The sequence below is a fragment of the Elephas maximus genome, chromosome 4, assembly GCF_024166365.1.
Source record: "Elephas maximus indicus isolate mEleMax1 chromosome 4, mEleMax1 primary haplotype, whole genome shotgun sequence".
NCBI lineage: Eukaryota > Metazoa > Chordata > Mammalia > Proboscidea > Elephantidae > Elephas > Elephas maximus.
Window position 1 is genome coordinate 153,725,483 of NC_064822.1, and position 13,119 is coordinate 153,738,601.

The window sequence follows — 13,119 nt, forward strand, 5'->3', positions numbered from 1 at the left end:
CACCTACTTGAGTAATACAGGCACCCGTGAAAGCAACAATCACTGCTACTACATTAACAGTAAGCTGGAACTGAAGGAATTTTGAGATGCTGTCATAGACATTTCGTCCCCACATAACTGCTTTAACAATGCTCGTAAAGTTGTCATCTGTGAGAATAATATCAGATGCTTCTTTAGCTACGTCAGTTCCAGCAATACCCTATTAAAAAAAATTCTGTGAATTAGACTAGACGTTTAAAATATTAACTTCTAAATATTCAAAAAGATAATATAAAATTAGCAAAAGACACTCATGCTTAATAATTACTGACTTAAATTTACTGTGAAAGAAGGCAATTTAGTTAAGAGATATATCTCAAAGACACGGTAGAAATCAAACACAAACAGCGAGGCATTGAAAATAAAGCTCAAATTGGATTAAAAATGGAGGAATAAACAAAGGCATTTACCCAAGTTCTTTTCAAAAGTCACAAAAAAAATGGTTTAAAAAAAAAGTCTCACCAAAACACAGACAGTGGGAAAGGAGATACTGAAGGAAACTCAGGCTGGAGAGCAAATAACTAAATGGTAAGGAATTTAGCAGACCCAGGAAAGCTGAACCCTAAGCCAGCAGTAGGGAAAGCAGAGAAGCAACCTTTAGTGCTCTGCAGAACCCTCGTAAGGCTAAGGATTTGGCAGCGTTAGTAACACTGGAAGTCCGAGTGAAGATGGGACTAAGAACAGGAGGATTTCTTCAAAGTCTACTGAAGACAATGAGGACATACTTAGAAACTCCACACTATGAACAACCCAAAGGTCTATCAACAGTACAATGGGACAGCTTAATTGTGGATTAATAAAAATAACTGAGCTATAGCTATATGCCATAACATAGATGACTCTCACAAACATAATGCTGAACGGAAGCCAGATTTACAATTACATACATTGTGTGATTCTTTTGCACAAAGCTCAAAAACAGCCAAAAGTAATCCTCTTTAGCATTAAAGATCAGAATACTGGTTACCTTTCCAAGGAGAGAGGGCTTAGTAATTGGCAGGAATGAATGGGGCATCTGGGGGTATACATAATGTTCTATTTCTTGTTCTGCATGCATTGAACAGGTTTGTGCACAGAATGGTAATTTATTCAGTTGTACACTTATAATTTGTGCACTTTTGTGTATATGTGTTATATGTCAATAACAAAATTAAAAGAAAAAGCAGTTAGATCCTTAAAGCCCCTTCTCACATCCATGCAACCAGGCAATTTGCCACTTCCATACTCTGGGAGGAGACTGCCTGCTTATTGGCTAGAGGTGATATGACAGAGAACGTCTTAACTGGAGAACACCAGGCACTGTTGAGTGAAGGGGGCTGCCATATTGAAAAACGAGGGTTAAGAGTAATTCCATTTATTGTATGTTGAGACCTCCAGCCTTCTGGATCCAACATTGTCCTGTAGGCAGCAAGCCTGAAGACTCTTTGTGGATGAATCCGATCAGCCTTAAACAATACTGCAATAAAGGATCCCTAAGGAAAAGACCAAGCCAGATCACTTTGAGAAGTTTCCAATTGACAAATCCCACCTATAGAAACAGAGCTTTCCAGCTTCCTAGCTTCTCACTGATAAATATGCATAGACAACCAAGAATCACCTGACATCTGAGGAAAGCACTAACCTGAAAGAGACTCTGGGGGAGACAAAAGCTGATTTAAGGAAAAAAAAAAAAAATCCTGAGAAAGGTAAAAGGTATATCATTAAAACAAGATCAGATTCTAAAACAAGAAGACAAATTTAGAGATCAAAAAAGTACTCTTGGAAGTTAAATACAAAACAAAACGAATATCCCTGAAATTAAGCAAGATGAAAAAGGTAAACAGGAGAAAAGAGATAATAGGATAATAAGTCCAAGAGGTCCAAAATAAAAGGGGATGGGGTGGGGTGGGGAGAAAGAAATTACAGAAAGAAGGAACAGTAAAAGGAAAACAACATTAATTTAGGAAAATTTTGTAAAACTGAATAGGAGTTTTCAGAGTAAAAAGCTACCTTAAGACAAATCATTATGACATTTCAGAGGACTGAAAATAAAGGATCTACATGCCTCCAGACAGGAAAAAAGAGATCTTACAAAGGTTCAACATTCAGAATAGTATGATTTATGATGGAGGAATGAATTAAAAATTCTGAGTGATAATGATTTTTAATCTAAATTTTTAGATCAAGTCAGATTAAGAAACAAGAGTCAGGGAGGATAAGAGATTTTCGGTCATAAAAGTTATGAAAAAGTTTACCTCCCATGAACCCTTTCTCACGAAGCTATTGGAAGAGACGGCTCTACTAGATAAAAGAGTAAAGCAAAAGAGACCATGGCATCAAACCCAGGAAATAAAATGCCAACACAAGAGAGGTACAGGGGATCCCCATGTTTGGAGATCAATGAGATTAATAGCCAGTCCACATTAAAGCAGGTCAGGAGATCTGGGAAAGCTAATTTCAAGAAGATGAGATTCGTAAGAGTGCCAGATGTCTCTGGGGGTACTGAAAGGAGAATCTGGAGATGAATTAATGTAAATGCAAATCTTATCATTCCCTTGTTCAAAACCCTTAAACATTTAAAAGGTAACTTTAAGATAGTAACTGGTGAATAGAAGGTGCTAGACAGAGTGGGAGAAAAATGTAAAACAAAATTCAAATTTATAGAAAAGTCCACACTTGCTGGTATGACAGAGACTGGAGGAACCCCCGAGACTAGGGCCTCCAGACACCCTGCTAACTCAGAACTGAAGCCACACCTGAAGTTCACCATTCAGCCAAAGATCAGACAGGCCTTAAAAACAAACAATAACACACCCATGAGGAACGTACCCCTTAGATCAAGTATACAAGACCAAATGGGCAACACCTGCCCAAAAGCAAAACCGAGAAGACAGGAAGGGACAGGGAGACTGGATGAATGGAAATGGGGAATCTGGGTAAGTGCTCACACACTACGGGGATTGCAACCAATGTCATCAATTTGTGTATAAATTTCTGAATGAGAAACTAATTTGCTCCATAAACTTTCACCTAAGGTACACACACAAAGATATTTGTAATTGGTGTCCAAATAAAAATTGCTTCCATTGTCAAACAAATTTGAGCAACTTCAAATGAAAAAAAGTTAAACAGCTTTGAGTCTCCATTAGGACTCTGCTTGGGAAAGGCTCATCTACAGGAAAAAAACCCAGAATTCCTTATTTTGGTATTCAAGGCCCTTTTTAGGTGGCCCCCTTGTCAATCCTCCCAGCTTCTAGCCCACTACTCACCAACGTCATACCCTCCTTTAGTTATGTTAAACTACTTCTAAGAAGCCCTAGCGGCACAGTGGTTAAATGCCAGGCTGCTAATGGAAAGGTCTGTGTTTTGAACCCACTAGCGGCTCCACGGGAGAAAAAACTTGGCCATCTGGTCCTGTAAGGAGCACGCCTAGGAAATCCTAGGGGCAGTTCTACTCTGTCACGGAGGGTTGTTATGAGTTGGAATCGACTGGACAGCATGCACCAACGCTAAAAACAAAAAAACAAATCCAAATTTTTTGCCATGGAGTCAATTCTGACTCAGAGCGGCCTTACAGGACAGAGTAGAACTGCACGCTAGGTTTCCGAGGAGCTGCTGGCGGATTCTGACTACTGGTCTTTTGGTTAACAGCTGCAGCTCTTAACCAAAAGGTCAGCAGTTGGAATCCACCAGTGAAACCCTGTGGAGGAGCAGTTCTACTCCGTCCCACAGGGTCAAGTCAGAATTGACTCGATGGCAATGGGTTTGGTTTTTCGGTTTAATTCATTGTTGAATGAGGGTCTCTTTGCTGGTATTTTCCTACTGCTCTTCTCCCTCAGCTCCAATGGCACCTCTTTCAGAAAATCTTTCCCAGTCTCTACAGTTAGAGTTAAGGACTTCTTCCTGGAGGCTCTCAGTGTGTTGCGTTTAGTCCTTTCTTGGCTTACTCTGCTGTGATTATTTATTTGCATGTCTGCTGAACATTTAGGAGGTAGGAACTATTCCTATTCACCTCTGGTCCAGATTTTTAAAAACCTCTTAACGTCTGGGGGAATAAACTGACTTCTCACTAATCAAAATAAAGCTTAAAAAGACAGTATTTTAATTACCCTGGGGAAGGTTTTACTACCATAGATGTATTTAGTTATAGGAATATGTCACAGGCGTTTAGCCTTTGATGACAGAAATATCTGTACATGTGGTTAACTGATTTTTGGTAAAAATGTAATATAATAATAATACAATCATACTTTACATGTACCAATGAAGACTTGCTATCTGAAGGAATTCAGTGGGCAGTGACTATACTGTAAAACCCTAGACCTTTGCAAACTAATAATGTACCCATATTAGATTTCTCTTGTAAATCTTATTTTAAATTTTCTAAATTTTATTTGAATGTTGAGTTTGTAAAGTACTGAGTGCTCAAAATGCTCTTTCTGCTTGAAAAATAAGAGACATGTTTACCATTAGAAAGGACTGATCAATAGCAATTTTTCTCGTGGGTATCTAGTAAAATCTCTAAGACAAATAATTTTGTTTTTCAGTTTTAAAATAGGAAACTGAAGAATTGAATACACAACCAAAGCAAATCCAAGCTTGAACAACACTGCTTTCAAGTCCAAGCCACTACGCACTTCTTTTTCTGTATTTTTCAAGTAAATTTAGATTTTTGATAAGCTACCATTAAAAAAAAAAAAAAAAGAAAGGTAGAACAATGGACCTAAGACCGTCAGGGCTTTGGGGGAATAAAGACAAAAAAAAAAAAAAAACTAAACCCAAAAACCAAACCCACACACAGCCACTGAACAATATGTATTTTTGTTTGTAGTACTACATTTACCTGTACTTATTTAAAGCTCTTGGTATATCTGTCTCACACCCAAGTTTTGGGAAGGAAGCTTTTTTAATTTTAAAATGGATTCTATTATGTAAATTGACTTCATGTTCAACTGTCTATAAGAAAGTAGCCAAAAAAAAAAAAAAATCCTACTACATGCTCAAGGGCAGTGATGAATGATTCTGTTCTCCTAAACTCAATGATCCTGTGTGCCTAAAGCAAAAGAAGAGCACTTAATGACTTCTTCAGCTACTCTTCACGAACCTTCAGAAGTTCATACTGGCTGAAGCTGCCGACCCTGTTCGGTTTGCGATGGGGAAGAGTGGGTGTATTTGGGTTCAGAGCAACTGACTGAGAAACAATTTATTCCATTTTTTCCCCAGCTCTCTCTCTCCCTACCTCATATTCAAAGAACCACGATGGTTCTTCTAATGTAGCAGCAAAATGTCAGGGGGACAAATTATGCAAATAAACACTGGAACAGGTCAATATCCACTTGCTTGAAACCTTTCTGATGGGTTTCAAAATGCAAAATCTCTTATTTTAGAAAGATAATGAGTGCACATACCTTATAGTATGAAATATTCCCCGAGGGGAGTTAGCACCCCATAAAAACACATTAACATCCTTACAATTACTATGAAGTCTCACACTAAGTGGGATAAATGATTGCCTCACATCAATTCACAACAAGTTTTGCAGTAAAACGAGTCTGCTGCAAATGTAGGAAAAACATTTCAGGTTTTCAGAGATTTCTGGATTTGGGAATCATAAATGTGGATCTGCATTTTCTAAAATTTAGTAAAACACTTCACATGTTCTATGGTACTGAAGGCATTATGATTCATTCCAACACTGAAAAACTCTACAAGAAACTGATTCTAAGATTTAACAACTTAACTTCATTCATGTACTACTTGTACACGTGTACATGTATTTCATGATATCCATTTTATAGTAAACATTTCATCTATACCTATACTTAGAGTATAAGAAAATGGTAATAAAATGCTGAAATTTTCTAACACTTTAAATAATCAAATTTAAATTGAGGGTTTCAGTGAATACAAGTAGGTTTTTCTCAGTCAAAAAGATGATGTCCATATATTAAATGATGACATTCAACTACACTTAAGAGACATTTTTCAGCTTAGTGGAAGATTCTCAATTATATTTTTAATTTAAATACACATAACTGTTCTAAGCATGTCTTTACTTAAAGAGGGTTGTTGTGAGGTTCCCATGAGAATGACAGATATTAAAATATTTTACGGAATACAAGGTAAACGAATATTATTGCAACTGTCCAAGAAATAATTTTCTAGCCAGACTGAGTGTATCAAATAATAGTACTGTATAAACTAATTAGATTTATAAACCAATTTAGGCTTAATTGATTATCCCTCAAACTAATCTGAGGGACAGTATTTAAAATCAATAGTAATTAAAAAAAACAAAAAACCCCAGCCAGTAAATTACATCTGAGTATCGGAATAGGTAAGTTCCTACCATTGCAAATCCAACATCTGCTTTCTTTAGTGCCGGGCCATCATTCGTACCATCACCAGTTACAGCTACCACCTGGCGTTGTTCTGAGACAGTGCTGTCAATTATACCTTAAATAAAAATATTTGTGCTTTAAAGACATTCTCATTAAGTAATAAGGTAATTCTGCAGAATACCCTGACTAGTTCATTATGGAGACTCACTGTTAAAAATAAACACACACAGAAATGGGAACTGTTTAGACGTTCAGTAAAGACCAACTTTAGAAACCAAGATACGTAAGAAGCAATATCCTAACCTAATCACCGAAGATAAACATATTCACCTAAAGTAGCAAAAAGAAATGTATTTTGATTTTACTGGAAAAGATGATATCCATGATTCAATCTAATATTCAGTATCTATTACTATTTTCCTAAGTAGGACATGTTTCTCTGTTAAGAAACTGTGAAATAACAGTAAAATCTACTCACCTTTAACCAGTGTATGTTTGTCAGTAGGAGATGATCTTGCAAGTACTCGAAGTTTTGGCCAAATCTTGTCTATCCGCTCCTGCTCAATCTATAAATTTTTACCAAAGTTAAAATGTGCCCAAAGCTAGCTTCATCATTCCAAAATTAGTTATCATATGTACCAGTGGTCCTCAAAGTGTGGTCAACAGACCAGCAGCAGCCTCAGCAACACCTGGGAACTTGTGAGAAATGCAAATTATGGAGCACTACTCCAGGCCTCTCTCATCTGAAACTCTAGAATGGGGCCCAGCAAGCTGTGATTGCCAGGTGACTCTTGAGGAGAACCGCTGCTACATATCAGTGTAAGATCAAATTTTCAAAATCTCCCCATTGCCTAAGAAAATGGAAACTCCTTGGTTTAGCACGGAAAAAGCTCAGGGAGTTTGAAATATACTCCGTCTCAAGTTTTCCAAACTCATCTCCCCATACTTCCTTACACATACTCTACTTCGCAAACGGACCTATACTGAAGACTACTTCTGAAATCTCATACAGCATACCTGGCTGGAAACATTCACTCCCTTTAGATGCATTTCTCACTTTTCCTTTTGATCCCCTAGAATGTTAGTTTTTTGCCCTTGAGGGGTGGACTGCATTTATACATATGTGGTGCCTAATATATAGTACATCTTTAACACATATTTAATGAAACTCCTAATATTAAAAAAAAAAAGATCAACTAAAAAAAATTGTTTTAAAACCTTACCTCTCCTTTTTCATTTCGTATTCTTCTGTTGAAATCTTTACCTTCTAGGCACAGGAAATCTTCCCCAGGGTGTAAAATGCCACATTTGGTAGCAATAGCCCGAGCAGTATTAATATTATCACCGGTAACCATCCGCACAGTAATTCCAGCCCTCTGGCATTTCTTTATTGCATCTGGTACCTGGTTTACAAGGAAAAATTCCTGTTACCATTAGAAGAATAGTATTTCTGGGGGTGGGGTGGGGGGGAGATATCCTACAGAATATGCATTACATTTAAGTTCCCCAATAATTTCATCTCAAAAAAAAAAATATTTCTTGAACTGTTTCTAGTAATCTTTTCTTTTTCTTCCACTGCCACAGTCCTAGTTCAGGCTTCATTTTCAGTTGTCACTCTACTTAAACTGTTTGCATTATTTAGTTCCAAAGGCTTTGGAAAGCTCCCCACTCACCATCATTCAGTTATTCTTTTCCAGTTGGCTTTTTACTTTTCTAGTTTTACAGCCCAGATAACACTAGAGTAAATGTTAGGTGGTTCTGGTTGGCTCACTTTTCTTCTCACTCTATATATACTTTTCAGGGATACCTCATCTACTCCCATACCTTCACCTACTATCTACGTGATAACGACTTCCAATTCTCTATTTTTCCCTCACCTCACTGTGAGAGCTGGATTCATAATTCTGCCTGAAAACTGAACATCAGTATTTGGGTGTTTAAAAGGGAGGCCTTGTTTTCTAAACCTAACTATCTATCTAACAGAACCCGAAGGACCACCTGCGCCTCTTTCATCTCTCTTACCCTGCCATCTCTAAAGGCTAAGCAGTCTTACAGATACTACCTCAAACCTTCTCTGCACCACGCCTCTCTATTAAACAGCTTTTTAATTGGCATCTCTGCCTTTATGTTTGATCTTCCTTTAAAACATCTTATATACTTGATGGTAGAGTTCTTTTTCCTAACACCAATACACTTTCTTAAAAATGTTTGATGATTGCTCAACTGTTATACTATAAACCACAAAGTTTTCAGTACAACAGAGTACCACAACTGAGCCTCAGCTTCGTTTTCTGGCTTGTCTAAAATTATTCTCTATTACCCATCACTTGTTATAAATAATAAGTCTATGTTTTTGGTTTTATGTATCATTTCTATGTCTCTGCTTCTGCCCTTAAAAAAAAAAAATCTTTTCCTACTCCTCTCTAACCAGATAATCCATACTGATTCTACCAGAGCAGGGACTGCATATTCAAATGCTAGACAGTCTCGTAGGTAACATAAATAAGAAAAACACTGAAAAGTGACAAACCTGAGACAAATACCTAAGGAAAGAGCTACTCAGCTTTAGATTATTTCTGCCATGGCAGAATTAAAGTCGGAAGATTTCAAGAGAAAGCAGAAATCCAGATTTGTGTGTCACCTCCCAATACTTAAAAATGTTTTACACACACACACAGGCCAAAGATAACTTGACCAATGGCTAAATTTGGCCTGTAGACATTCACATACGTGATGTCTATTCTAAATCCAGTTTAAAGGTAACTTCTCTGGAGCTTTCTTGGCCTGCATAGGCAGAATTGTTCCCTCATCTTATACAAACCTCTATTATAGGTCATTACATCATATTATAGTTGTCTACCTGAGTCCTTAGAAAGTCAATGAGCTCCTTGAAGGTAGGGCCTTTATCTTCTCATCTCTGTATCAACAATGCCTGGTACAATACCTTTTGTGCATTTAACAAACAAGTGCCTGGCATACAACTGGAACTTATACTAGTCACTGAACTATTAAATACCTTTAGGAATATAATCACTCTTAGATATTTTCTAAGAGGGGCACTTCCTGATAGGGTACCATGAGTCTTAAAATATGTGCGCAATATAATTATTTGCAACTTAAACACGTATGTTATCTCTAAGTATTACGGTTTACATCGTAAAGATTTTTCTCCCTAATCAACTGTTGGTCATTCAAATCATCACAGGGGGATATCCTATGTATTCACTCAAATTAATATTTACTGAATACCAGGAACTAGGCTTGGTATCAGTGATACAACGGTGAGCAAAAGGAGAGAGTCTACCCAGATTATTTAAAAAAATCAACATTTGATTTTGAAAACATTAGTCAACTGTATAAGTATAATACATATCCTGATATCCCATTTAAGACAAAAAGAAAATTAATTTATATAAATGCTCACTGATTAGGCAGTAACCCTAAATCATTTGGACAGGGGAACAATGAATAAGAGGAAGAAATTGGTCTGAAATCAAACTGTGTAGCAAATAATGTTTAAGAAAGGCAAACTAACATGTATTGACTACTTATCGTGTGCTATTGGGTAAATTCCATAGCGACCCTATAGGACAGAGTAGAATTGCCCCATAGGGTTTCTGAGGCTGTAACCTTTACATATATAGGGTTGCTATGAGTCAGAACTGAGTCAACAGCACCTAACAACAACAATCTTTATGGAAGCAGACTGCCACATCTTTCTCCTGTGGAGTGGCCTGTGGGCTCAAACCGCTGACCTTTCAGTTAACAGCCAAGCGCTTAACCACTGCACCACCAGCGTATTTTATGGACTACTTAACAACCACCAAGTACTTCCACTTAAAATTCAAACTACCTCCACTTGTACAGAAAAGGAACTGAAGAGAAGTCCAGTATCCAAGTGCCTATGCATACATAATAAAGCTGGATTTCTTCCAGGTACCTAATTAATCAAGATTCCCTACACCGAGAGTATACAGTCTAGAATATTCAGAGAAAGCTTTTATATTACAGTGTTTGATGTTAGTTTAAAAGTATCCATCTCATTTTGTGATACCGAAAAATAAAGTGCCGCTCACGTTTAAAAAGGATGACGTTCTCCATCAACCTCAATGCCAAGAGCATTATACTAGTAATGTTTTCAAAGGACAAAAGCTGAAGATATCTTGGTTTAACATTAAATTTAGATTAAGTTTTAAACTATAAGTCAGTACATAAAACTTTGAATGGTCTTCCTTCGATCAAAGGTTGGTGGATGTATCTACCAGAACTCACGGTGATTTCTAAAAGGCTGCTTCTTCTGTCTTATTACATCTGTAATACCATCTACCATCGACCTAGTCCTGCAATTTAAAGGCTGGTTCCTCCTCCTCTGCAACACTTTTAATTGTTCCCGTATCTCAGTCTTACAGCCTCTTCTGTAGCTACACTTTCCCTGGATCTCATTTAGTCTCACCTGTGAATTCTCCAGGCTAGACCACTTTCAGACTCCCAGGTCCAAACGCCTACTTGACATATACACTTGAATGAGACACCTCAACAATGCCTAAAATAGTATATCCAAACCCAACATATTCAATCCTATTGGTACTATCTCCACCTAGTTTAACTCATCCTTTTCTTTCCACCTTCAGTGCCACAACCATAGTCCAAGCCATCATCATCTCTTGTCTGGATCACAGCAATAATCTTACTGGCTTCCTTGCATTTACTTCTCTTTCTCTCTAATCCATTTCTTACACAGTACCCAGAATAGTATTTTAACAACATAAATCATGTCACTTCCCAATCTGAATTTCTTTAATGACTTCTCACTGAATTTTAGAATAAAATTCAGAGTCCTTATGGTTTAGTAAGGCCAAATATAATCCTGTCTCCCCCTTCTTCTCCACACTTACAGCCACACTGGCCTCCTTTCCATCTCTGCAAATAGCTATACTTTTCTCACCTTCAGGCCTCTACATTTTTTTGTCCCCTTTGCCTGGAATGCTCTTCTTCCAAGCCACATACATGGTTGGCTCATTTTTGGCTGTCTGATCTTAGCTCAAATGTCATAGCCTGAGAGATTCTTATTGTGGTCTCCTTCAGCTGGCTTACTTCATCATCCTGTGTATAGCCTTCCTAGTCCTTATCACATTTGTAATTGTCTTATATGACGTCATCCTCTGTATGCCATCCAGAATGTCAGGTCCCTGAGAGCAGGGACAAAGTCTGATTTTTTATGTTTATTTTCACTTGGTATACCATCCATGCAGCTATCACTCTATTTTCCCTCTCTAGAATATAAACACCATGACTAATTTTGTTCACTGGTATGTTCCCAGTGCCTAGAAGGGTGCTTGGTACAACACATTAGGTGTTGAATCAGTTAGGTGATACATCAATTAGCTGATAAAGTCATGTGCTTTTACTCATGTTGCCTTCTTTTCTCAGAATGTGCTTACTGCTATGTCTCTTGGTCTAACTAATACATCATCATTCTTTAAGACCCAGATCAGGTAATTAACCTCTAGGAAATCTTGTCTAATCTTCTCCCAGTACTTAATACAGCATTGTTGTTGTTAGCTACTATAGAACTGGTCCTGGGCTAATGGTACGCCAATGCACAATGGGACTGGACTGTTGTGACCCATAGAATTTACACTGGCTAACTTTCAGAAGCAGATCACCAGGCCTTTTTTTTTCTAGCCTGCCTTAATCTGGAAGCTCTGCTGAAACCTGTTCAGAGTCACAGAAACATGAAAACTTCCACTGATAGGTGAGTGGTGGCTGTGCTTTAGGTATACTGGCAAGGAACTGAACCTGGGACTCTTGCACGGAAGGTTGAGAATTATACCACTAACCACCACTGCCCTCTAACATAGCAGAGTGGTGTTTTAAGACCATGCACTTTTGACAGAGGTGGGATTTAAACCATACTAGTTCTATTGTCTAGTGTTAACCTCTTATGTCTCATTTTTTTTTTCATCTGTCAGAACGTGGCACATGATGAGAACCCAAGGAAAGAATGTTGTTGCTTTAGACTAGGGCAGGGGCTCATGTGTGGTACTCTTTCAAAATGCTCTGTATATTATATAGCCAAAAACACAGAAACATCCTGGGTTATAATTACCATGTGTGTGTCCTCCCCCACCCAAGACAGTGAGTGACTTCTTTGAGGACATGGATCAGATCTCAAAAATCTTTAGGTCTCTAGTGCCTAGTACAGTGCCTGACACACAGCAGTTATTCAATAAATGGTTTTTGCTTTGAATGAACAAAACAAAACTTTTTTTTTTTTTAAGAAGAAAAGCAAAGTCTAGAATTGCAAATTTTCCAGTAGTATAGTCATTAGTCACATGTGGCTATTAAATTTAAATTAAAAGTTCAGTTTTTCAGTTGCACTTGCCACACTTCAAGAACTCAATAGTCACATGCAGCTAGTGGCTACATGTCATGGATTGAATTATGTCCCCCCGAAAATGAGTGTTTCAATTTGGCTGGGCCATGACTTGCAGCATTGCGTGGTTGTCCTCCATTCTGTGATTGTTATTTTATGTTAAGAGGATGAGAGTGGGATTGTAACACCCTTATTAAGGTCATATCCCTGATCCAATGCAAAGGGAGTTTCCATGAGGTGTGGCCTGCAGCACCTTTTATCTTACAAGACATAAAAGGAAAGGTAAGCAAGCAGAAAGTGGGGGACCTCCTACCACCAAGAAATCAGCGCTAGGAGTAGAGTGCATCCTTTGGACCTGGGTTTCCTGCGTGGAGAAGCTCCTAG

General features: G+C 37.8%; 1 protein-coding gene across 6 annotated transcripts in view; it reads right to left on the reverse strand.

Moving 5' to 3' along the window:
* ATP2B1 (ATPase plasma membrane Ca2+ transporting 1) overlaps positions 1-13,119 on the reverse strand; it is a 128,406-nt gene that overhangs the window by 18,812 nt on the left and 96,475 nt on the right. For 4 of the 6 annotated variants that reach the window (XM_049884026.1, XM_049884025.1, XM_049884027.1 and 1 more), the window contains 4 exons: positions 7,583-7,762; positions 6,838-6,925; positions 6,368-6,474; positions 8-199 (listed from right to left, as the gene is read on the reverse strand). In XM_049884026.1, the coding sequence (XP_049739983.1) occupies positions 8-199; positions 6,368-6,474; positions 6,838-6,925; positions 7,583-7,762 (567 nt within the window). The remainder of the gene's footprint in view (positions 1-7; positions 200-6,367; positions 6,475-6,837; positions 6,926-7,582; positions 7,763-13,119) is intronic. The other 2 variants (XM_049884029.1, XM_049884030.1) reach the window with 1 other exon arrangement.